General features: G+C 43.6%; 1 protein-coding gene across 1 annotated transcript in view; it reads left to right on the forward strand.

Annotated features, from left to right (window-relative positions):
* The window catches only part of LOC124805620 (WD repeat-containing protein 76-like), a 174,621-nt gene that overhangs the window by 120,624 nt on the left and 28,449 nt on the right, over positions 1–25,548 (forward strand). Inside the window, exons 9-10 of the mRNA XM_047266190.1 lie at positions 14,996–15,131; positions 22,942–23,129. Coding sequence (XP_047122146.1) covers positions 14,996–15,131; positions 22,942–23,129 — 324 coding nt within the window. The remainder of the gene's footprint in view (positions 1–14,995; positions 15,132–22,941; positions 23,130–25,548) is intronic.

Below are 25,548 nucleotides of genomic sequence, written 5' to 3' on the forward strand. Positions count from 1 at the left end.
ATGTGCAAGCCTAGCTTCTCTTGTAGCTTATTAATCTTCATGACTAATATTATATACGAAAGCTTTGCTTTTCTTGTAGCAACACAATGTATATTAATTTAAACGATTAATGTTTCCTGTTGGTGGAATTCGAAGTTATACTTTCGTAACACGAAAGCATACATGTTGCTGCACATCAAAGATCTTTCCAAAGCGTGTTTTTCCCCCTGAGTTTTGTTTTCTAAAGTGGCAGGAAATTCTAAGCTGCTATATAAAACCATATCCATTCAAAGGAAAAGTTTTACAGTTCAGAGGGAAAGTATACTGTCGCTTAACATGGAAAAAGTGTATTTTCACCCAGGAGAAAATGTGTTTTTAACCGGGAGATCTGGGATAAATCCGGGAATTTTTTTTCCTTGTCTGCGTATACACCCTGTATTAGCAGTAGCAACAAGCAGCCATAAAAAAATTTTCTGGTGTGCCCAAGCTGCCAGATTGCCACATGCGCATAGTAGTCTGTGTTGTAGTGGGAAGGGGGTTAGTCTCCATGTAAGCCGTGTTTACGTTTAGTGCTTTTGCTGTTTCCTCTTTGCTTACACTTGTCACATCAAATGAAAACAAAACGGATTTCTGTGGTTGGGAGCTACCAAGTGAATTAAGACAGTCACATAATTACGTTATTGGTGTCAGTTTTCTGATTTGATTTTATTTTCATGTTTTTGGCAGTCAGTAGCCCTGAAGAACAATGAAGTTATTTTTATCGGTTTGCTAAACAAATGTGGCTTTTATTAAGCTTTTCCCAAGATGCAGTCAATTTATTAGAAATGAAGTGTTCCATTCCGCACTATTGGCTAGTTTCAACTGTTCACTGAATTTTAAGTACACCTTTTCATCTTCTTGCAAATATGTCATTATGCCATAATAAAGAACCAAACATGGTACTCAAAGAAAATTTGCATCCAGAAAACTCAACTGTAATCTTAGCATCGTATTGGGGCCTACTTTATTGAGAGTCTGGACATATGAATGTGCACTTCAAGCCGAATTACGCATTTTAGTATGGTGTAAAAAATTCCATTGCTCTTGGAATATCCCATTTCTTTTAATACATCTCTTAATACTACATATGTACCAACATAAGAGGCTTCCTGCATCATTGTAGGTGCCCATACACATTAACACTTGTTTTCTGGCACTTTCTGGCAACAAAGCTATTTCTAACAGGTCGTGAGAAAATACTGCGAATGGTGCTTTGAAAAGCGTTAATTTAAAAGTACATTTCCTTTTAGTTGAGATGAATTATGTTACATGTGCCGAATGTGCAATGAATTTCTTAAATCACAGAGCACTGACTCTTAGTTAAAGCTTAACACATTAAGGACTAGCCACATAGAATAATTTCAAGCCCAGAAGACCAGACCATGTAACATATACGAAAAAGACCACTATTTTATGTGAAAGCTTAGCTTTTCATGTGGCCTATTAATCTTAAAGACCAGTAATATATGTGAAAACTTGAATTTTCCTATTTGTGTTTTCACACCACTTAACAATGATGTTGCTATTGGCTGACAGCATCACGTGTCCTATGCACTGAATATCTGCTGTCATTGGCTGGCAAGATCACATGACATGAGCTATGATTGGCTTACAAAAGCACATTTCAGTCTAGATTTTGATGCTTCAGAAACTAACATGGTATTATCTATACTTTCGTAACAAGAATACAAAAGTGTAAAATGTTATCAATATAATAGAAGGAAACATTCCACGTGGGAAAAATTATATATAAAAACAAAGATGAGGTGGCTTACCGAACGAAAGCGCTGGCAGGTCGATAGACACACAAACAAACACAAACATAAACACAAAATGCAAGCTTTCGCAACAAACTGTTGCCTCATCAGGAAAGAGGGAAGGAGGGGGGAAGACGAAAGGAAGTGGGTTTTAAGGGAGAGGGTAAGGAGTCATTCCAATCCCGGGAGCGGAAAGACTTACCTTAGGGGGAAAAAAGGACAGGTATACACTCGCACACACGCACATATCCATCCACACATACAGACACGAGCAGACAATGCTTTAAATATGTCTGCTTGTGTCTGTATGTGTGGATGGATATGTGCGTGTGTGCGAGTGTATACCTGTCCTTTTTTCCCCCTAAGGTAAGTCTTTCCGCTCCCGGGATTGGAATGACTCCTTACCCTCTCCCTTCAAACCCACTTCCTTTAGTCTTCCCCCCTCCTTCCCTCTTTCCTGATGAGGCAACAGTTAGTTGCGAAAGCTTGAATTTTGTGTGTATGTTTGTGTTTGTTTGTGTGTCTATCGACCTGCCAGCGCTTTCGTTCGGTAAGTCACCTCATCTTTGTTTATATATAAAGTGTAAAATGTGCATCATCACATCACAGATCTTTCCACTGCCCCCCCCCCCCCCCCCCCCCCCCCCCCCGCCCCCCAATTTTTTCATTCTCTGAAGTTCCATGCTAGTGTGTAAAACCTTAACCATTCAAAGTATTGATATTTATACAGCTCCAAGGGAAAGTGTACTGTAAATTGTCATGGAAAAAGCGCATTTTTCACCTTGGACGAAGTGTATTTCACATGAGTAAAAGTGTGATTTTAACCGAGAAATCCGTTTTTTTCCCCCCCCCCCTCCATGTATACACTTTGTTGTGCTGCTTTAATTCTTGATTAGAGCTAACCTACTTTAAAGTTATCCCTTTCTGGCGCATGATACTGTGATCGCAGATGTTGTAGTTTCTTCTGTCAACTTCATCTGTGATTGTCTCTCATTCATTGTATAGCAACACTGGATATTAATATTATAAGAATTTTCAGGAAACAGTCAAATTTACCATCTACAGTGTGTCCATAAACTCCTTCCAATGGGTCATGCTGTAAATTGTCAGAATAGGGTAATGGGGTGTAAAATTGTACTTCTTAAACGCTTATAGATGTTTAAAGAATTTGCTATTGGTAGCATGTACACTGCTGGAACCCCAGCCTGTGTTTTTTCAAGTCTTATACTGAGGTGCACCATCCAGGGCAGTTCAGAGCATTACTCACCGAGGTCTAGGGCCTGTGACATTATAACCAGGTCCCCTTCCTATATATTATTCTACAGTAATGTGGTAATAACTTGTATCTAAGTGCATCTGTTCAGTTTCTGTGGCTTCCAGAGGATCTGTTATGCACAGCACTTCTGTAGAAATACCTTCTGGGATATAAGCACACCTTTCTTATTTAATTAGTTGCTTATGTTCTAATGGAAAAGTCCAAATGTGTTATAATGGTTAGCCCTTGAGCTAACCAAATTACCTTATGTATTTCTTCTCTGAGTGTTGCAACAGTGTCTATGATTTATTAGAGAGCTCTTTCTCATGGAAAAATGTATAGTAAGAAAGGCAAGTGAAAATGTTGGAAGTATCATGAATTGCCAAGGTGATGGGTGGCTACTCAGCATGCTTCTACAAATTACTTTTACATCTTTCCTCTGCCAGAAACATCCTGACAAGCTGTTTTTCATGTGGTCCAACTGTATGTGAAGTGATGTATTTGTCCCAATATGTTGAGTGACTCCTGAAGTTCTACACGTACAAGTTAAACCAAATGCTCCATCTTAATAACTGCCTTGTATTGCTCAAAGAATGATACAGGCTTCACATTTGTGTGAGGAACATTCCTTGGGGGTGATGTCATCCTCAATTGCATAGTTGAGTTTACAATCCACACTGTTTTTGACACCCCCCCCCCCCCCCATAATCAGTGCATTCACTTCCTTATCAAGATCTTTCCCAGAGAGCTAAAGCCCAAGACCATTGCTGGGTTTCGCATTTGGTTGAAAAATTTTCATTATGTGGTATATCCCACACAGGCTGTTGTGTACTAATTCAGACTTCCATCACTACTTCCTAGCAGGAGGACCTTCTTGGTCTTTGTAACCTTAAGACTTCTTTTCCCTGTCCTGTCAGTGTTCCTGAATTTTTTGGGTTATCTGCACAGTTTTATCCGCAGTCTCCAGGACAGCGAAACTGTTGGGTGTGCCTAAAGAGAGTAGATTTGTAGCATCTCTTGAACCTGTTGGTTGATTTGGCAGGGTTGGCTATGATTCAGTCATCTACCTACTGTCCTTGTAGCTACTAACTACAGATGTCAGCTACTCTTACTGTGCCTGTATCACTGGCATATCAACTTTGAGTTTCAAGTATACCTGCCCCATTCCATAATTACTGGGCTATGAGCACTACAGTACTACTGTGCAAAACAATAGTAACACCTCCATCCAAGGTGGTTACGTCAGCGCCCAACATGAAAAAAATGTAGGCAGTCTCGACGCTGTCGACTTTTTCTCACTACATTGTGGCAGTTACCAATATTCTCCGTAGTGACAGTATCAATTTAGTCTAGTCACATTATTTGGTGATATATTTTTAACAAAAAAAAAAAATGTGATATATAAGTGTTGCTGAATTAGTTCAGTGTTACATTACTAAATATTTTTTCTCATCCATCAGGCTCAAGTAGAGAAAACCAACAGATTTTGAAATGTGCACATAAGGTTGCAAGTACCTGGTGTATGGTGACAGCCAAATTTGACAACTGACATAGCACATGGCTAGGACAAATGCAGAGGATTACTCTGTTGATATCAACACAAATAATTGGGTTGAAGCTGCCTGTTATCACAAAGAGGTGCAGGTGAGACTTCATCTCTGTCAATGATTTATGTAGCTGACATGCAAAGGAGAGCCTCCCCACTCAGTCATATCTAGCAGACTGGAAAATATATAAATTGTTGGAGGATTGCAAACCTTTTTTCCCATTCTCAAGCTGTTATTTCTCTAGTTGGCAAAATTTACTAGCCACAGATGGAAGACCTCACAGCACGTGGTAAACTGCGAACTAAACTTTTTTTTGTAAAACCAAAAAGTTGTTTTGTCATTTCCATTGTGATTTTATGAGGTGCCTTTGCAGTGTTAAAGTGGCCCTGCTGAAGGTCTATACAACAAGCTTTCATATGTGAGACACATCTGGTAGCTTAGCTTCTTTCAAGAGATAGTTTACCATGCAATCTGGGGGCACAGTATCCTCACAACATATAGCAACTTCAGAATATGATGTGATCTGCTCTGTTTCCAACCATGTACTCGTGACTCGTCAGCTTCAGATGGTGATGAACAATTCGAAACAGCAGCTGTAAATTCTTGATGGAGGAAAGGTGTCAAGCTTTGATTTAAATTGACCTCGTGGCATTTTTATTTCAGTTGAGCTACAAAAGGTCAAGAGGTTTTGATTTTAAAAAACAAATGTTACTTTATGTTAACATTCTGTAATAAACTGTGGAAGTTCACAAACCTAATGTATCTTTAAGCAAGGGACAACCCTGATAGTAGGAAGTAATTAATGGTGTACTAGCAGTAATAAAGTGTAAACACAGCAAGGGTCACTGTGTGCATAGGTGTGCGACCCCCAGACTAGATGTGAGGAAACGCAGGTCAGCAAATCATAAGTAATTACTTTTTAAAAGAAAATTGACAACATGAACTGGTTAATAATCTAAAATCAACAAAGCTGTATTGTTATAGATCCCACTGATGATGCTTTAGGACAAGATAAGGCGAAGCACATATGAGATAAATAAATTAGGTAGCAGCAGGTAAAGGCATTTTATTTACAAGGCAAGTATTCATATGCTTGCTGCAGAGGATGGTCATAGAAACAAACTTGAAAATAGAGCTCTTTATGCAGAGCACTGCTTCACCTTTTACTAGCCATTGTTTTGCTAGACCATTCCATGGTTTAAAGCCACTTCTTAATTTTCTGTTATTCAGCGATAGTAATATTTAATAACTAGAACACTGTAAAGAATATTGTTGAGTAATGGTACTGTTGAACTGAGGAAATACAAGTCGATTGAAAAACTTAATAAGTTTCTGGTATCTGCACACTGTATTTGAATACAGATCTATCTTTGTAAAAGGCTTATCATATCATGAGAATAATTTTAGACAATTTTTGATGACTTGCATTGGGATATTCCAATTTGCTTCTCAGATTCTGCTGTATTGTTCCTTAAAAAACATAAAAACTTACATTTTTGAACAGCAAGCGGTAAAATGAAATCCTCATGAAATAATCATGAGAAAAATAGCCAAGCAAAGTAGAAAGAATTGCAGCAAAGTTTGTGATTCCATCCATGATTTCCAACCAGGTCTTTGCAACTAGTTATGTTGTGAGGCTAGATTATTAACTTTATCACAACGTAGACTAAACCTTAACTCATACTTCTGGTTAATAGCACATTCAAAAAAGTAATAAACATATATAAAACAGAGAAAACAGTCATTAAAATAATCACTTGCATGTAGCATTACACTGCACAGAACACGTCACTTCAATTAAAAATAGTCTGATACAAACACACAAAAAATGTCAGCAGTTCAAGTATTATTTGGTATGTTACAGTATTACTCTTCCATCATTGCTTGTTAGCTGTTGTAGTTTAGACGAATGTGTAAAAGAAATACATGTGACAGTTCCATAGCATTGATGTGCAAATGCCGTGAAACAAGATAATTTAAACTTCACATTTTTGGCTGCATATGTTTTCCGTACATTAACTTGTTTCAAGATTTGAAATGTTAGATTAAGTAGCTGACTGAAACATTGTGAAAACACAGTAAAGGAATTACTGGCAGAAAGAGGATTATTTTGAATACAGGTCACCATTGATAAAAATACATATTGTGTAGAGACAGAGTAATCAAAGAATAAAGTCTCCCACCGCCTCCCAAAGTCCCACAGTCCAGCCACAGAGGAGCATTCCCCTCGTAACTCAGTACCGTCCGGGACTGGAGCAACTGAATTAAATTATCTGCCAAAGTTTTGACTACCTCTTGTTGTGACCTGAAATGAGAAATGTCCTACCCACTATCCTTCCCACTCCTCCTACCATGGTATTTCACTGTCCACCAAACCTACACAATATTCGCGTCCATCCTTACACAACCACTGCTCCCCCCCCCCCCTCCCCCCCCTCCCTGTGGGTCCGGGGTAAGAATAGGCCCGAGGTATTCCTGCCTGTCGTAAGAGGCGACTAAAAGGAGTTTCAACCGTTTCGGCCTTCCATGTAATGGTCCCCCTTGGGGTTTGACCTCCATTTTTCAAAATTCTGTAGAAGTACGAGCCTTTTGGGGAAGGACACCTTATGTGGTGTATCACTGGTCCTCCGTGCACTAAGACCTTGGCACTCAGCATTGTAACGGCGTTGTAACCATACCCACTATTCATCAAATTGGGCCTAAACGCCTGATGGGTTGTAAAAGTTACGCCCATAGTGCGTCCCCATCTGCACCTATGATCATGATGGACTTTCCATGGCACCCGAAATCCAGCACGGTAGCCAGCCCGTTGTGGTGGGGTCATCATGTACCCTCTAGGTTGTAGCACCCTGACAACACAGGGATCGTACTGCTGATACCTGAGCTGCACCCTCCCCACGTCGGCCAAGGAGTAGATGCCCGTCTCGTTGGGGCATCAGGACTCCCGGCAACGGTCATCCTGCCAGGTGGCCCTTGCTGAGGCTGGGTGGCGCCCGTGGGGAGAGCCCCTGGTCGGAGTGGGTGGTATCGGGGCGGACGTTTCGCAGATGAAACGTCAACATGTATCAGGTCGCTCTGCGGCCGAGTCTTTCAAAAAGAAAAGTACTGTCTCTGGTTCTGGTTCTCCTGCTCTTTCCCCCTTGGCCACTCCCTGGGAGGGAGGACAGGCCCGCCGGCTTGGGGTGAAGTACTTCCCCCGCTATTTGGTCTGTTCTCGGACCGATGGGGGGACGTTCGCCACCTCCAAGCCCATGTTCTTTGTTCAGCACATCGAGGACATCTTCAGGGAAATCGAGGCTCTCAGCAAAATGCGTTCGGGGTCCGTTCTTATAAAGACCACCTCCGCCACACAGTCGGCGGCGCTCCAGGCATGTGACCGACTAGGGGACATCCCAGTGTCCATTGTCCCGCATCTGGCACTGAATAGGACGCAGGGGGTTATTTTTCATCGGGACCTCCTGCTGCAATCTGATGAGGAGCTCAGGGCCAACCTGGAGTGCCGAGGCGTGCATTTCGTCCGGCGAGTCCAGCACGGCCCCAAAGACCGTCGCATCGATACCGGGTCCTTTATCCTCGCCTTCGAGGGGGACGTTCTCCCGGAGAAGGTAAAGGTGATGTGCTACCAGTGCGACGTACGACCTTACGTCCCGCCTCCTATGCGCTGTTTTCAGTGTTTGCGCTTTGGGCACATGTCGTCACGGTGTGAGGCTGAGCCCCTTTGTGGCGATTGTGGACGTCCTCTTCGTGAGGAACATACATGCACCCCACCACCTCGGTGCGTTAATTGTCCTGGCATCCACTCGCCTAGATCCTTAGACTGCCCCGCGTATCAGAAGGAGAAGAAGATTCAAGAACTCAAAACTTTGGATCGTCTCTCTTATTCTGAGGCTAGGAAGAAGTATGACCGCCTCCATCCCGTGACGTTGACCACTTCGTTTGCCTCAGTCGTGTCCACTCCTTCCACGGTATCCTCACTCCTATCCTGTCCCCCCTCCACCTCCTCCCCCATCCAGGGTCTATGCCTCTGCCTCCCAAATCCCTCCCTTCCAAATCCTCCTCCCCCGCAGCCCCCGCCCCCTCTGCCCCAGGGGCCACCCATTCCCCCCCCCCCCCCCCCCCCCCCACCTTAGAAGCGATCCTCTTCTCAGGCGTCCATCGGGGAAACGTTCCGGACCCCAGCTTCCGAGTTCCGGCGTTCCAAAACGGACCCTGCGCGTGAGGACCTTCTTCGGGTCCAGCCCACCATCCCTGTGCCTCCTTGGACTTCCAAGAAGGCCTCTAAGAAGAAGTCTCTATCCTCCTCTCCACCCCGGCGCGTTTCGTCTGACGCTCCATCCATGAGTCGCTGCTCCCGGCTGTCCTCAGTTTCGCCGGGACGCTCTGCTGCCAGGTGCTCAGCTGGCCTCTCGTCGGCAAATGATGCTGCCCCTCCTACACAACCCGGGACAGCGGCCGCAGCTGGCGACGACTCGATGGAACAGGATCCGCCTCCCGCCGGTTGTAGCGTTGTTCCCTCGAAACCTGGCCCTCTGCGGCCGTCGAGGTGACCAGCTCTTCACCCGTCTCGTTCCCCCTCTTTTTTGACTAGCGATGGCCTTGTTACATTGGAACATAAGAAGTATTCGATCTAATCGGGAGGAATTAACTCTGCTCCTCTGCCTGCACTGTCCGCTCGTCCTTGGTCTCCAGGAAACCAAGTTGCGCCTGACTGACTGTATTGCCTTTACCCACTATACCTCGGAGCGGTATGACCTCACCCTGTGGACGGTATCCCAGCTCATGGTGGGGTCATGTTGCTCGTTCGGGACGATGTCTATTACCGTCCCATCCCATTGACCACCCCACTCCAAGCAATAGCTGTCCGTATTACTCTTTCTGCTTTTACTTTTTCAGTTTGTACCATCTACACTCCATCGTCATCCGCAGTTAGTCGGGCTGACAGGATGCACCTGATCGTTCAGCTTCCTCCGCTGTTTTTATTGTTTGGCGACTTCAATGCCCATCATCCCCTTTGGGGCTCTCCTGCATCCTGTCAAAGAGGCTCACTCTTGGCGGATGTCTTCAACCATCTCAATCTTGTCTGCCTCAATACTGGCGCCCTGACTTCCCTCTCGGACTCTACTCATACCTACTCCCACTTGGACCTCTCGATCTGTTCTACCACTCATGCCCGTCGGTTCGAGTGGTATGTCCTTTCTGACACCTATTCGAGCGACCACTTCCCCTGTGTCATTCGTCTCCTGCACCACACCCCATCCCCACGTCCTTCGAGCTGGAACATACCAAAAGCTGACTGGGGACTTTACTCCCACCTGGCGACCTTTCCGGACCACGATTTTCTCAGTTGTGACAGTCAGGTTGAATACCTCACGGCTGTTATTGTCAATGCTGCCGAACGTTCCATTCCTCATACTACCTCTTCACGTCGCGTTTCCGTCCCCTGGTGGAATGAGGCTTGTAGAGACGCTATCCGTGCTCGACGACGTGCTTTACGCACCTTTCGCCGCCATCCTACGTTGGCGAATTGTATTGGATACAAACGACTCCGAGCGCAATGCCGTAGAGTCATCAAAGACAGCAAAAAAGCTTGTAGGGGCCTCTTTCACCAGCTCCTTTAACAGTTTTACTCCCTCTTCTGTCGTTTGGGGTGGCCTGCGCCGGCTGTCGGGCATTAAGGCCCACTCCTCGGTACCTGGCCTGACCTCAGGTAATGAGGTCCTTGTTGATCCTGTGGCTGTCTCCAACACCTTTAGCCGGTTTTTCGCGGAGGTTTCAAGCTCCACCCATTACCACCCTGCCTTCCTTCCCAGGAAAGAGGCAGAAGAGGCTCGGCGACCTTCCTTCCACTCGCTGAATCTGGAAACTTACAATGCCCCTTTATTATGCGGGAACTCAAACGTGCGCTTGCACTATCCCGGTCCTCTGCTCCGGGGCCAGATGCCATTCACGTTCAGATGCTGGCACACCTTTCTCCGGCGGGCAAAAGCTTCCTTCTTAGTACCTACAATCGCGTTTGGACCGAAGGTCAGGTCCCCATGCGTTGGCGTGACGCCGTCGTTGTTCCTATACCCAAACCCGGGAAGGATAGACACCTTCCTTTTTGGTAACGGCCCGTTTCTCTTACAAGCTGTGTCTGTAAGGTGATGGAGCACATGGTTAATGCTCGGTTAGTCTGGATTCTTGAATCTCGACGGCTACTTACCAATGTCCAATGCGGCTTTCATCGCCGCCGCTCCGCTGTTGACCACCTTGTGACCTTGTCGACATTCATCATGAACAACTTTTTGCGAAAGTGCCAAACGGTAGCCGTGTTCTTTGATTTGGAGAAGGCTTATGATACCTGTTGGAGAGGAGGTATCCTCCGCACTATGCACAGGTGGGGCCTACGCGGTCACCTGCCCCTTTTTATTGATTCCTTTTTAACGGATCGAAAGTTTAGGGTACGTGTGGGTTCCGTATTGTCCGACGTCTTCCTCCAGGAGAACGGAGTTCCTCAGGGCTCCGTATTGAGCGTAGCCCTTTTTGCCATCACGATCAATCCAATTATGGATTGCGTTCCACCTAATGTCACAGGCTCTCTCTTTGTCGATGACTTCGCGATCTACTGCAGTGCCCAGAGAACATGCCTCCTGGAGCGCTGCCTTCAGCGTTGTCTAGACAGCCTATACTCATGGAGTGTGGCAAATGGCTTCCGGTTCTCTGAAGAGAAGACGGTTTGTATCAACTTTTGGCGATATAAAGCGTTCCTTCCGCCATCCTTACATCTCGGTCCCGTTGTTCTCCCATTCGTGGAAACAACTAAGTTTCTAGGGCTCACATTGGACAGGAAATTTTGTTGGTCTCTGCATGTCTCTTATTTGGCGGCCCGTTGTACACGTTCCCTTAATGTCCTCAGAGTTCTTAGTGGTTCATCTTGGGGAGCAGATCGCACTGTCCTGCTTCGCTTGTATCGGTCCATAGTCCGATCGAAGCTGGATTATGGGAGCTTCGTTTACTCGTCTGCTCGGCCATCCCTCTTACGCCGTCTCAACTCCATCCACCATCGGGGGTTACGTCTTGCGACCGGAGCCTTCTACACTAGTCCTGTCGAGAGTCTTTATGCTGAAGCTGCTGAATTACCATTGACCGACCGGCATGACGTACTGCTGTGTCGGTATGCCTGCCGGCTGTTGTCAATGCCCGACCACCCCTCTTATCAGTCCTTCTTCGCCGATTCTCTCGACCGTCAGTACGGGTTGTATGTGTCTGCCCTGCTGCCCCCTGGAGTCCGCTTCCGTCGCCTGCTTCGACAATTGGATTTTGCCTTCCCTACCACCTTCAGAGAGGGTGAGAGCCTGACACCACCTTGGCTCCAGGCTCCGGTTCATATTTATCTCAACCTCAGCTCACTCCCGAAGGAGGGTACTCCGGCTGCAGTGTATTGCTCACGGTTTGTCGAACTTCGTGCTCGACTTGCCGGTCACACCTTTATTTACACCGATGGCTCCAAAACTGACGATGGTGTCGGCTGTGCCTTTGTCATCGGGGCCGCCACCTTTAAATACCGGCTCCTCGACCAATGTTCCAGCTTTACGGCAGAGCTTTTTGCTCTCCATCAGGCCGTTCAGTATGCCCGCCGCCACCGCCATTCATCGTATGTACTCTGCTCTGATTCCCTCAGTGCTCTGCAGAGCCTTGGAGCTCCCTATCCGGTCCATCCCTTGGTGCAACGGATCCAGCAGTCCCTCCATTCTTTCGCTGATAATGGTTCTCCTGTCAGCTTTCTGTGGGTTCCCGGACATGTAGGAGTGCCTGGGAATGAGGCTGCAGATGCTGCAGCCAAGGCTGCAGTCCTCCTGCCTCGGCCAGCCTCCCATTGTGTCCCGTCATCGGACGTTCGTGGGGTTGTTTGTAGGAGGCTTGTGTCGTTGTGGTGGGATGCTTGGTCGTCCCTCCAAGGAAACAAGCTCCGGTCAGTAAAACCGCTCCCAACTGCTTGGACAACCTCCTCCCGACCATCTCGGCGAGAAGAGGTCCTTCTGACCAGGTTGCGGATTGGGCATTGCCGGTTTAGCCACCGCTATCTGCTCTCCGGTGACCCAGCCCCGCAGTGCCCTTGTGGTCAAGCGTTAACAGTGTGCCATGTTTTATTGTTGTGTCCCCGCTTTAGTCAATCTCGTGTCGTCCTGTCCCTGCCATCTACTTTACCGGATATTTTAGCTGATGATGCTCGAGCAGCTGCTCGTGTTCTGCGTTTTATAACTTTGACTGGCTTGTCCAAAGACATCTAACCTTTTTACTTATTTTATCTGCATCTTTGTCAGGACTTTCTGGTGTCCCCCCCTCCCCTTGAGTTTTACTAGATTCCATGTGCTCCAACACCTGTGACTGGGCGCTAATGACCTCAGTAGTTGAGCGCCCTTAAACCCCACCACAACAACCACCCCTGCTTCCAATCCCTTACCTCATGGCTCATACCTCTGTAATAGACCCAGATGCAAGACCTGTCCCATACATCCTCCTACCACCACCTACTCCAGTCTGGTCACTAACCTTACCTATCACATCAAAGGCAGGGCTACCTGTGAAAGCAGTCATGTGACCTACAAGCTAAGCAGCAACCACTGTGCTGCATTCTATGTAGGCATGACAACCAACAAGCTGTCTGTCCGCATGAACGGCAACCAAAAAACAAGTGGACCACCCTGTAGCTGAACACGCTGCCAAACATGATACCCCTCATTTCAATGACTGCTTCACAGCCTGTGCCATATGGATCCTTCCCACTAACACCAGCTTTTCTGAATTGTGCAGGTGGGAACTTTCCCTGCAATACATCCTACATTCCCGTAATCCTCCTGACCTCAACCTTTGTTAGTCACTGTCCTCACCCATCCAGCCCCCTCCCTGTTCCCATTCCAGCACTACACAGCTGTCACTTCACCGCCACACCCAGTCTTTTAATTTCTTTAATTTCTTTTATTTTATCTTTATTTTTCTACTTTCCTCTACTTACCCCCTACCCCCCTCCGCACCTTCTCTCCTACCCTCTGTCTAAACTGCAACACTTCACTGTCCACCACTCCCACCATAGTATCCCTCCCCGTCCCCACCTCAGCCTCCTTACCCACCCAGTCGCCACTCCCATCATGCACTGGTACTACTGATCGCAGTGTAGTTTCAGCTCTCTGAGACTGCAGATATGTGTGAAAGTTGCGCTTACGTGTGTGTGTGTGTGTGTGTGTGTGTGTGTGTGTGTGTGTGTGCGCGCACACACACGTAAGCGCAACTTTCACACATATCTGCAGTCTCAGAGAGCTGAAACTACACTGCGATCAGTAGTACCAGTGCATGATGGGAGTGGCGACTGGGTGGGTAAGGAGGAGGCTGAGGTGGGGACGGGGAGGGATAGTATGGTGGGAGTGGTGGACAGTGAAGTGTTGCAGTGTCTACTGCTGACAAAGGCCTTAATGGCTGAAAGCTGTGATTGTGTGAATCTTTTTATTGTGCCTATTGCGGCTTAGCATCTCTGCTGTATGGTGAGTAGCAACTTTCCTGCTCTCCTATTGTTACATTCCATCCTGGATTTTCCGTTGTTTGAATAAAGAAGTTGTGATATCTCTGTTACATCAAAACCAGAAACAGGTCTTGCACCATCAGCTGTAGTATAAGATTTTCTCCATCTTGTATTATAATTATTCCTCCAACTTTGTAAAAATAAAAAGACCTTCTTTCCCACTTACCAGCCAAAATTGACGATAAAACTGTACAGTTAAAAGACAGTATTGTGGACAAGTATGGGCCTACAGGAAGCAAAAAGCTTAGTGGTGCCAATATACACATAAAAGTACAAGAAAATATCCAAGCTTTTGGGACTATTAGATGCATTTCCAGTTAGTAAAGAGGCGGGAGACCATTAATGTTTCGTGGAAGGCGATGACGGCAGTAGGTTGCTAGTTATTGTTGGAAAATGTATTAAGACACACAACCACTGCTGGAATCTCATATAGTTGGAGTTGCTTATTTTAACTCTTATTAAAGAGTGGGTGTGCCAATTTTCATAACATGAGCAGTTGTGCAGCTAATCTTTGTTTAATTAAACAATGATAAAATAAACTTTTACAAGCTAAATCACTGTGTAATGAAACAATAATAAAATAAAATTTCATTGTATTACTGATGCAGTGTAAAAGTGTTATCACACAGTAATGAACCACTCTGAGCATTAAACAGTGCAGTTCTATCACATCCATGCCAAACACTTTTACTTTTAAGCTTTTACTTCATATTAGTAAATTTCTGTAAGTCATATTTATTATCAAGGGTGTGCAGACTTTCATTCTACTTGCAGAAGAAATTTTTTTCTTTCTCTGTTATCTTGAAATACAGATATTGTGCAGACTACACCTTATCTTTCCTTATTTGTCTTTGATTCACAGGCTCAGGGGAAGTAGGAGTATTTGACCAAAGAGAAGGAAAGCTGTCTTACATGTACAAATGTCATGAGAGGTCTGTGAGAACTGTGCAGCATCATCCAGTCGCTGAAAATTATTTTGTCACGGGCTCAGGACTTGGGTAAGTGTTATTTGTCATTAGAATATTAGTAATATTGAATTTATGCGATAAAGAAATGAGGAAATTAAATGAGGAAATCAAAGTATTTTAATGAAGTGCTTGCAGCATTTCACAGTAATAGTTAGTGATAACAGTATTTGCTGCCCAGAAGCCCTTGTTGACTTACATTGCAGAATTTTTTTTCAAAACATATTAGTACAGATTATTTCTATATAAAGACTCTTTGATCTTAATGGCTCATGAACTTCCTCCTCTCACCCATCCTACCTTCTTCGTTCTGTTTTCTTTTGGAGAATGCAGATGATGCTGTAAGAGCTTTATGGCCATAAAATTAATAAAAATAGACATGTTTCTTTCTTACCATCCTCTTGTGCACTGCCAGACGTTTTCTTCAGATCCATTGCTTGATAAGAGGCTTAAAGGTTTTTAAATGAAGTCATTCTGCTTTAGGCTGTCAAAATATTATTTGATTAATGGAAAATCTCATATAAGATGTGAAACAAATACTAACAAAGAGATAGAGGGGCTGGCCAGTACTTACCTCAGCTCAGTACAGCCGATAGATACACATAAAACAGAACTGAAAATTTACATTCCTAGCTTTCGGAACTTTGTTCCTTCATCAGGGAGGAGAGAGGGGAAAAAAAGGGAAGAAGGGAAAGTGGATTCAGTTACTCACAACCCAGGTTATGAAGCAACAGGGAAAGGTAAACAGGGAGGGTAGCAAGGATGGAGGCATGGCTGTCAGAGGGAAGCCAAAGATATTCTACTGTAAGTACTGTGCCAGCTTCAAACCAAAGAGGATGCATACAGAAGTAAAGTATAAAGATAAACACAACTATGTAGGATGAAAAGATGCGTGAATGGCTAAAGAGGAAAGGGAAAGAGGAGAAGACTGAAGAGTGAATGGGAGTGAGGTTCTTTAACGTAGGTTCAGTCCAGGGGGATGGCGGGATGAAAGGATGTGTTGGAGTGCAAGTTCCCATCTCCGCAGTTCAGAGGGACTGGTGTTGGGTGGGAGAAGCCAAATGGCACATACGGTGTAGCAGGTTCCTAGGTCCCTAGAATTATGCTGGAGGGCATGCTCCGCTACTGGGTATTGGGCATCTCCTAGGCGGACAGCTCGTCTGTGTCCGTTCATTCGCTCAGCCAGTTTGGTTGTTGTCATGCCGATGTAAAAGGCTGTGCAGTGCAGGCACGTCAGTTGATAAATGACATGTGTAGTTTCACACGTAGCCCTGCCTTGAATTGTGTATGTTTTACCAGTAGCGGGGCTGGAGTAGGTGGTTGTGGGCGGATGCATGGGGCAGGTTTTGCAGCGGGGTCGGTTACAGGGGTAGGAACCGCTGGGTAGAGAAGGTAGTCTGGGAATATTGTAGGGTTTAACAAGGATGTTACGGAGGTTAGGGGGGCGACGAAAGGCAACTCTGGGTGGTGTGGGGAGAATTTTGTCAAGGGATGATCTCATTTCAGGGGTTGACTTGAGAAAGTCATATCCCTGGCGGAGTAATTTGTTGATGTTTTCGAGGCCAGGATAATACTGGGTGACAAGGGGGATGCTTCTGTGTGGTCTGGGGGTAGGAACATTGTTGTTGGACGGGGAGGAATGTATTGCTCGGGAAATCTACACAAACAGATTTCCCGAGCAATACATTCCTCCCCGTCCAACAACAATGTTCCTACCCCCAGACCACACAGAAGCATCCCCCTTGTCACCCAGTATTATCCTGGCCTCGAAAACATCAACAAATTACTCCGCCAGGGATATGACTTTCTCAAGTCAACCCCTGAAATGAGATCATCCCTTGACAAAATTCTCCCCACACCACCCAGAGTTGCCTTTCGTCGCCCCCCTAACCTCCGTAACATCCTTGTTAAACCCTACAATATTCCCAGACTACCTTCTCTACCCAGCGGTTCCTACCCCTGTAACCGACCCCGCTGCAAAACCTGCCCCATGCATCCGCCCACAACCACCTACTCCAGCCCCGCTACTGGTAAAACATACACAATTCAAGGCAGGGCTACGTGTGAAACTACACATGTCATTTATCAACTGACGTGCCTGCACTGCACAGCCTTTTACATCGGCATGACAACAACCAAACTGGCTGAGCGAATGAACGGACACAGACGAACTGTCCGCCTAGGAGATGCCCAATACCCAGTAGCGGAGCATGCCCTCCAGCATAATTCTAGGGACCTAGGAACCTGCTACACCGTATGTGCCATTTGGCTTCTCCCACCCAACACCAGTCCCTCTGAACTGCGGAGATGGGAACTTGCACTCCAACACATCCTTTCATCCCGCCATCCCCCTGGACTGAACCTACGTTAAAGAACCTCACTCCCATTCACTCTTCAGTCTTCTCCTCTTTCCCTTTCCTCTTTAGCCATTCACGCATCTTTTCATCCTACATAGTTGTGTTTATCTTTATACTTTACTTCTGTATGCATCCTCTTTGGTTTGAAGCTGGCACAGTACTTACAGTAGAATATCTTTGGCTTCCCTCTGACAACCATGCCTCCATCCTTGCTACCCTCCCTGTTTACCTTTCCCTGTTGCTTCATAACCTGGGTTGTGAGTAACTGAATCCACTTTCCCTTCTTCCCTTTTTTTCCCCTCTCTCCTCCCTGATGAAGGAACAAAGTTCCGAAAGCTAGGAATGTAAATTTTCAGTTCTGTTTTATGTGAAAATATTATTTGTTGTGATTACAGTTTTGACATGTTGTCATTGTCAGGTATTGTGGGATGTTGTAACCCACTTAATAACATGAAGCTGAAGCTGTGATGTGCTGGAACATAGTTTCCACCAGTGTAAAAGCAAATGCATTTGGTGGTATAAATTTATCCGCTTTTCCATACACCATGCTAGCACATGTTAGAAAGATGGTGTGGGGAACAGTGGATAAATTTACACCATCATATGCATACGTTTGTACATTGTTGGTAACTATGTTCCAGCTTGTCACAGCTTTGTTATTGAGTGGGTTACAACAGCCGACAATGCTTGACAGTGACCATGTGTTGAAATTGCAATCACAACAAATAATATTTTAACTGCCATAAGTGGAAAGACTTCATTCAAAAATTTCATGTGTATCCAGTCCTCATCAAAATTCTAGCCATAAGTGTCTGAAATATTTGCTGCCTGCTGGACTGAATTTGGGTTTGTTTTCTTTGTGCTAAACAGCAGGGCCATTAAAATCTGTTGCTTAAGAGTGGGACGAGTTCTCATTGATTCCCCAATACAGAATATATTAGGTTGGTGTGTAAGTTAGTTGTGTTTTCTCATAAGTTGAATAAACACAACATGTACACATAACAGAGACTTCAGTCATCAGTAGTATATTCAGCTTCACTATGTCCGCCTATGGTGTGGTGTTTTGCACTGTAGAAATCATGTTGTTTTTGAGGTGAAGAACTCCTTAAGCCATGTTCTGAGCACATTTTCATCCAGATGGGAAGTTTCTTGAAGATTGTTTGATAGAGTGTGGAAAGGTGAAAATCTGAAGGTGCAAGATCAGATAAATAAGGTGCATGTGAAACGACTCCCCAACCCAATCCCTGTGTAGTGCTTTTTGTCTGCCTAGCAGAATGCGAGCAGGCATTGTCTTCCTGGATATTGTTCTTGGATTGTGTCCGCAAGACATCTCATTTGTTGACAGTAAATGTCAGCAGTGATCGTAACAGCTTGGGGAAGCAGTTCATAGTACACCACACCGTCGCTGTTCCACCAGATGCATTACGTTACGTTTTGTGGATGTGGGCAAGTCTTTCTATGGGGAATTGCCTCTTTGTTTGGACGCAACCATTCCTTTCTTCTCCTTATGTTAGCATAAAGACACCATTTCTTGTCGCCAGTAACATACAGGATAGGATTGGTCAGTGTTCCTCACAACGCAATTGATGACGAGCAAGCAGAGATGCACATATGACCACCTGTTGATTTTTGTGATTTTATCTTGCAACATGTGGTACCCTTACACCTGATTTTTGAACCTTCCCCGTTGCATGCGAATGTTGCATGATGATGGCATGATCGCAGTTCATCACTGCTGCTAGTTCTAGAGTACACTGACATGGATCATTGTGGAGTAATGCGTTTAAACGATCTTCATCAAACCCAGAAGGTCTTTCTGAACGTGTAGAATCACTGATTGCAAAACAATCCTCCTCAAAATGAGAAAACCATTTTCTTGCCATTCTCTGTCCAGTGGCATTATCTCCGTACATATCACAAATATTTGTGGCTGTGTCCCATGCTGTCACCCTTCTATTGAACTTGAACGGAGGAATGCGCCAGAAATTTTCAGATTTCTCCACGTGTCATTTTCTAGCAACCACAGCTCAACTCATTATCTCCAAATGACAAAGAAGTTTATACTCAAATAGCAACAGTGAATCACAGATAAAAAAATGACAGTCAATAAGTAAACCCATAGCAACTGTAATACCAACAACCAAACCAAAAGTGCTATAAACTTACTCGCCAACCAAATATATGTATGATGATGGGCTAAATATTGTACATGTGTTCAGTGGTGCTTCTGAGTATAGTAGTGTCAGTTTTTGTCATTTTATGAGACGAATCTTCATATCTTGAGTTTCTTTTTGACTGTGGGAACCAAATGGCACTTCAGAAGTGGGGCAGGGGAAGAGGGGGCGGCCGGGGGGGGGGGGGGGGGTGAGTAATTGATATGCCTTTACTAATAGGAAGGATCATAAGTTGTCACCAATTGACAGGCTTTGCTTGCCAGAGTAGAATATCTAATTCCAAAATTGCTTCCTCCATTATTTGAGGTATGATATACACTCAGTCTGTGGAGGACAAATTTGTGGTAATCTGTAGTCGGTATGATGTGGGGACTTCAGCAGAAGTATCTTTTTTAACCTATTAGTACTTTGTACCCATATTTCAACTCAGACTAGTGACTGCAAGTCTATTACTCTGCAACAGTTTTCAACTAATCGCCACCATCATGGACACACACTTTTCAAAAGTTGCAAATGTCAGCACTAATCTGTCAAGATGATGAATCATTTTAGCACCTGAAACATTAGAGATAACTGACTTCAAGATTCCACATAGTTACCAATATTAACATGCATACTTGGTGTAGACTTCTCTCTGAAGTAACAAAACCTTATCTTGAAGATAGAGGAAAATCAGATATGAAAGTCCCAAGCAACACACTACTGGAGTCTAATGTATGGAAAGAGTCCTAAATTAGAGCAGTATAGAGTGAGCTGGAAAGAGGCTACTGTTAGGATGATGTCAACTTTTCGGAAACCCAGTGAGTTCAAAATATATCATCATTTTAAATGTTAGAACTTCCCAATGACATGTTAAGAATTTTTGCAAGTTTTTAGTGGTTACGTAGTGGCTCTTGCATCAGATTTGGAACTGCAGTGCTGACTGGAATATCAGAGATTGCTTACAACACATTCAGGCAACAAACCCTAAAGTATTGCTCTAGTTAGTGGCATCCATACCATTTAGAAGCAAAAACAGATACTGAACATATGCAAAGGAATCACTAACGGTCACATGTTTGTTTGACCCATGAGAGAGCACCACAAAAATGGTAAAAAATCTGAACTGGCAGAGGCATGAAGATTAGATGTCAACCACCCATGAGAGCCTACTTGGAATCTAGAAATATACTACAGCTCCCTACATACTGCTCCTGTAGTTATCATGAAGACAAAGATTAGTGCAATTACTGTGCACACACAGGCATTTAAGCAATCAGTTCCCATGTGTTATATACTCTGGTCAATTGGAAATAAACCCTCACATATGGTTCAGTGAGTAGTACCCCTGCCATTCACTCCAGTGTTTTATAGAGTATAAGTGTAGAAACCATGGTGGTGGGGGCTACTTCTCTTTGCAGCTCTCTGTTCACTCTGCACCTTTACCGGTTCTCTGGCAAATTAAACGTTTTTTCTCCACGCTTAATTACAGGCTTTATAAATTTCTTATAACATTGTTGAGTAGTGTCTTGAAATGGAATGTAGTAATTGAAAATGTAGTTCTCCTATTTTATTTATGTTTTAGTTAAGTTTAGAGATAACATCACCACCACCACCATCACCGGTTTCCTTCTATATTTGCAAGTCCTCCTAATCTCCATTTCATGCAATCAATTGCTTCCTTCTTAATGCTGGTGTATGTACTGCCATGTATCATATCCATGATCTGAAATCTCTTCCAGAGGCATGAAGATTAGATGTCAACCACCCATGAGAGCCTACCATACGTCCTTAAAAGTCTCTTTTTATAATCCCCTCCTTCATTCTTAATATATGTCAAGTATCATTTCCTTCTTTCTATTACATCCAGTAATTGTCTTTGCTCTCCCAGTCTTCTGAGTACGTCTTCACTTTTCACTCTAGCCATCCAACTTATTCTTTCCATGTTCTGCCACGTCCAAATTTTAGAAGGCCCCCTTGTTGCTCTGTCTTTCTTCCTGTTTCCACGTTCCAGCTCCATACAACAGGACATTCCATACAAAACATTTTAGTAGCCTTTTCCTTAAATCTTTGTCCATATTACTGCAGATAATTCTCCTTTTCTTGTAAAATGCCCCTTTAACCATTACAGGCTTCCCCAGGGGAGATAACTCAACTTAAAATCATATTCAAGACTCAACTGACTGAGAATTGTTAAGATCAGAAAATTATGGCGCAAGGAGACACTTGAATGGCAGTGCATGTGAATGACATGTTGCCCATATCTGTGCAGGGAATTTTGCAGCAGTAGGAAAGTTTATACTTCTCAATTTGCCTCTTTTGGCATAATTTTAATGATACGATACACATTATCATTGCTTAACTATGATGTGCTATCATTGAAGCAACTGTACACAGTGGTGGTGCCGTGCTTGGTAGGACAGAGGTAGAAATAACAATACACCAAGTCAAATGGCTGAAAGCTGACAAGATAACTGACACACAAGCTCTTTTAGAACAAGGGTGGGTCTAGCTAAACTGTGAGGCGAAAATGTCTCTTTGCACAGTAATCAACTTATTCTGCTTGATCACTACTTTTACAGGAGGTCAGTAAATGACTGATCGGTTTTCAGAAAATAATTTTTTACCACCGTGTATGTAATATAATTATTGATATATTGGCACACTTAAAAGATTAGAAAATCATATTAGGTTTTGCATTTACATTATTTTATCACATGTACAGGTAGGTGAGATGGTTACAGGGACAGGTACAGGCAGCTTTAGAGACCAGCAGAAGCTGCTGAGTAAAGAAACAAAATGTAGTAACAATCACATACATACAGATCATGATGTGCACTTCCAGATAGCATGCAGAGAATATGGGAGAGTGGTGGGAGTAGTGATTTTCTCTACACGAAACATTTACATGTTGCATTTGGGGATACCTGTATTATTATTTGTTTCTTTTATTCAATTGTTACTGATCAGTTGATAAACGGATTGTAAATACCTTATGTGACTTACAACCAGCTATTACTTGTAGACTGTTTAGGACTCCTAGCACTGTAAACATATTACGTCTAGATTATACCTCTTGTTGAATAGAAATGAAGAATGTCAACTGAAAGAACAACAAAGCATGGCCTGTCAAATTACTTCAGCAGTTTTTAGTCAAGAATTTGTTACCTTTTTTGTATGGTAGGAGATTTTATTAACTTTTTTGTATGGTTGGTTTTCCTTCAGAAATTCATTGGTGTTTCCTTGGATTTGTGTGAGACCTATTTTTTTTATTTATAAGATTATTTATTAAGCGCTTAATTGCTGTGTCTTCCTTCTTTGGATTGTTTATAGGGAAGCACGAATATGGGACTTAAGAGATAGCCGGAAATCCAAGCCCAAGCCACTGACAGATCTGAAGCATCCAAAAACTTTAACAGGATGCTTCTTCTCTCCAGCTGGAAACTATTTGTTAACTACATGCAATGATGATAGGCTTAGAGCATATGACACAACAAAGTTTCGATCTGAGGTCCCAAAAGGTAAATGTTACATTGTCTTTACTGCTTTACATGTTTAATTATTCATTGCATCATGATATCTTGAACTAAAAGTGTGTAAGTATTGTCTTCATGTTAGACAGCAACTTTTACGTTACCTAGGTTTATAATTATTGTGTAAATCAGTGTAGACTGGTGTAAGCATTAAGTAACCCCATGTTTGACCTGACACTGGTACAAAATCACTATTGAGCATGTCACAATGACAAGCTGGTGACACACTGGCCATTGCTGCTGTGCCAGTCGCGAGCTTTATGTAAGTACTGTGTACTGACTTGTGATATGAAGCCTGAAGTATTTTCTAAAATTGCTCAGCTATTACAGAAACAGTTCTTTAGGTATTAGGCGACAATTTGCCCAGGATGTGATGTGGTAGAGAAATCAATATTGTGATCAGGCTTTAGGTCTAGTATTTAAATTCCCTTATATTTTTCACACACACACACACACACACACACACACACACACACACACACACACACACACACACACACACACACACAGAGAGAGAGCTAAAGTCTTGCTGTGAGTGTTGAACAGAAGGTTATATGGCAAGCTAGATAGAGGGATTGCAGAGGAGCAGTTCGGATTTAGAAGAGGAAGAGAAACAAGAGATGCTATAGGCCTGCTAAGAATTATAGGGGAAAGATATACGGAAAAGGGTAGAGAAATCTTTGCTGTTTTTATAGATTTAGAAAAGGCTTTTGACAGAGTTCAGTGGAACAAGCTGATGGATATCTTGAAGAGGAAAGGAGTAGATTGGAAAGAGAGACAAATGATACAGAATCTATATTTACACCAGAAAGTAAGGATAAGGATTGGAAATGAAATGCAGAAGGAAGCAGCATTGGATGAGGTGTTAGACAAGGTTGTTGCCTTTCCCCGCTGTTGTTTAACGTATACCTTGAAGAGATTATTGCGAAAAGTTTAGATGGGAAAAGAGTAATATGTACTGGTGGAAAGAGAATAGAATGTATAAGATTTGCTGATGACATGGTATTAGTGGCAGAAAGTGAGCGGACAGTGAATAACATGCTCAAAGATCTGAATGAAGCTTGTGTGGAATATGGGATGCAAATAAACACAGCAAAAACAAAGAGTATGGTCATCAGTACAAGACGCAGACTGTCCAATATTAAAATAGGACAATCTACCATTAGCCAAGTAAGTGGATTTAAATATCTCGGAAGCACAATAAATGAAGACTTGAGATGTGACCAGGAGGTGAAAACTCGAACTGCCATAGCGAAGGAGGCATTCAACAGAAAGAGGAGACTCTTATGTGGGAAATTAGTTAAAGGACTAAGGAAAAGGCTTCGCAAATGTTTTGTCTGGAGTGTGGCACTGTATGGGGCAGAAACATGGACACTGAGACGAGAGGATGAAGAAAGGTTAGAAGCATTTGAGATGTGGATGTGGAGGAGAATGGAGAGAATAAGCTGGATGGAAGGAGTGAGTAATGAAAGAGTATAGGAAGGGGTTGGTGAGAGAAGATGTCTGCTGAAGGTTGTAAGAGAAAGGAAAAAGAACTGGTTGGGGCATTCATTGAGAAGGGAATGCTTGCTAGTAGATGCTTTGGAAGGATTGGTTTATGGGAGAAGACAGAGTGGAAGAAGGAGATACAAGGTGATAGACGACATAAAGGGAAGAGGAAATTACGCAGACCTGAAGACGATGGCAGAAGACCGGACAGCCTGGAGAACTACCATGTGAAAACCTGCCTTTAGGCAGAACACTGATGATGGTGGTGGTGGTGGTGGTGGTGGTGGTGGTGGTGGTGGTGGTGACGATGATGATGATGATTACATTTTTCAAACCACTGATATATGGCCACTGTTTTATGTATTGTGTTTATGTCATTGAAAATAAAAAGTTCATATCATTTTTGCACAATATGGGTGACAGACTATTGTCTTTTGTTCCCTTAACATACTTCGTCAAAGGAACTGAATCACAAAAAAGGGGTGAAAACCAAGTTTCACTGTGGCAGTGATATGTTATGACAAAGCGGTTTACATTTCTTCTGCATGATGTGGACTGACACTGTATATAATCTGATTTCATAGAGCCCATGAAATTGTGATGTTTAGGTTACATGCAGTCATTTGCCATTAGTCAAATTGGAGACTGGTCAGTTGATTGCACGAGGTTACAATTACTTAGAGATGTCTGTGGCAGTGGGCCCGAACAAACATTTTTGCCTATCTTAGTTAAAGTTGTCATTTTATACTACTTTGGTATTTCAGTTCCACTAACTCAGTTTCAAACATGGTACATGAGAACTGTTAAGACTGAATGATCAGTGTGCAGGCACTAGTAATCAAACTTCCAGACACTCGCAGATTTTTCAATTTTTAATTGCCACTGGGATCTGTGTGCTGTAATTTCAGGAGATTATCTG

This window comes from Schistocerca piceifrons, chromosome 1 (genome assembly GCF_021461385.2).
Source record: "Schistocerca piceifrons isolate TAMUIC-IGC-003096 chromosome 1, iqSchPice1.1, whole genome shotgun sequence".
NCBI classification, from domain to species: domain Eukaryota; kingdom Metazoa; phylum Arthropoda; class Insecta; order Orthoptera; family Acrididae; genus Schistocerca; species Schistocerca piceifrons.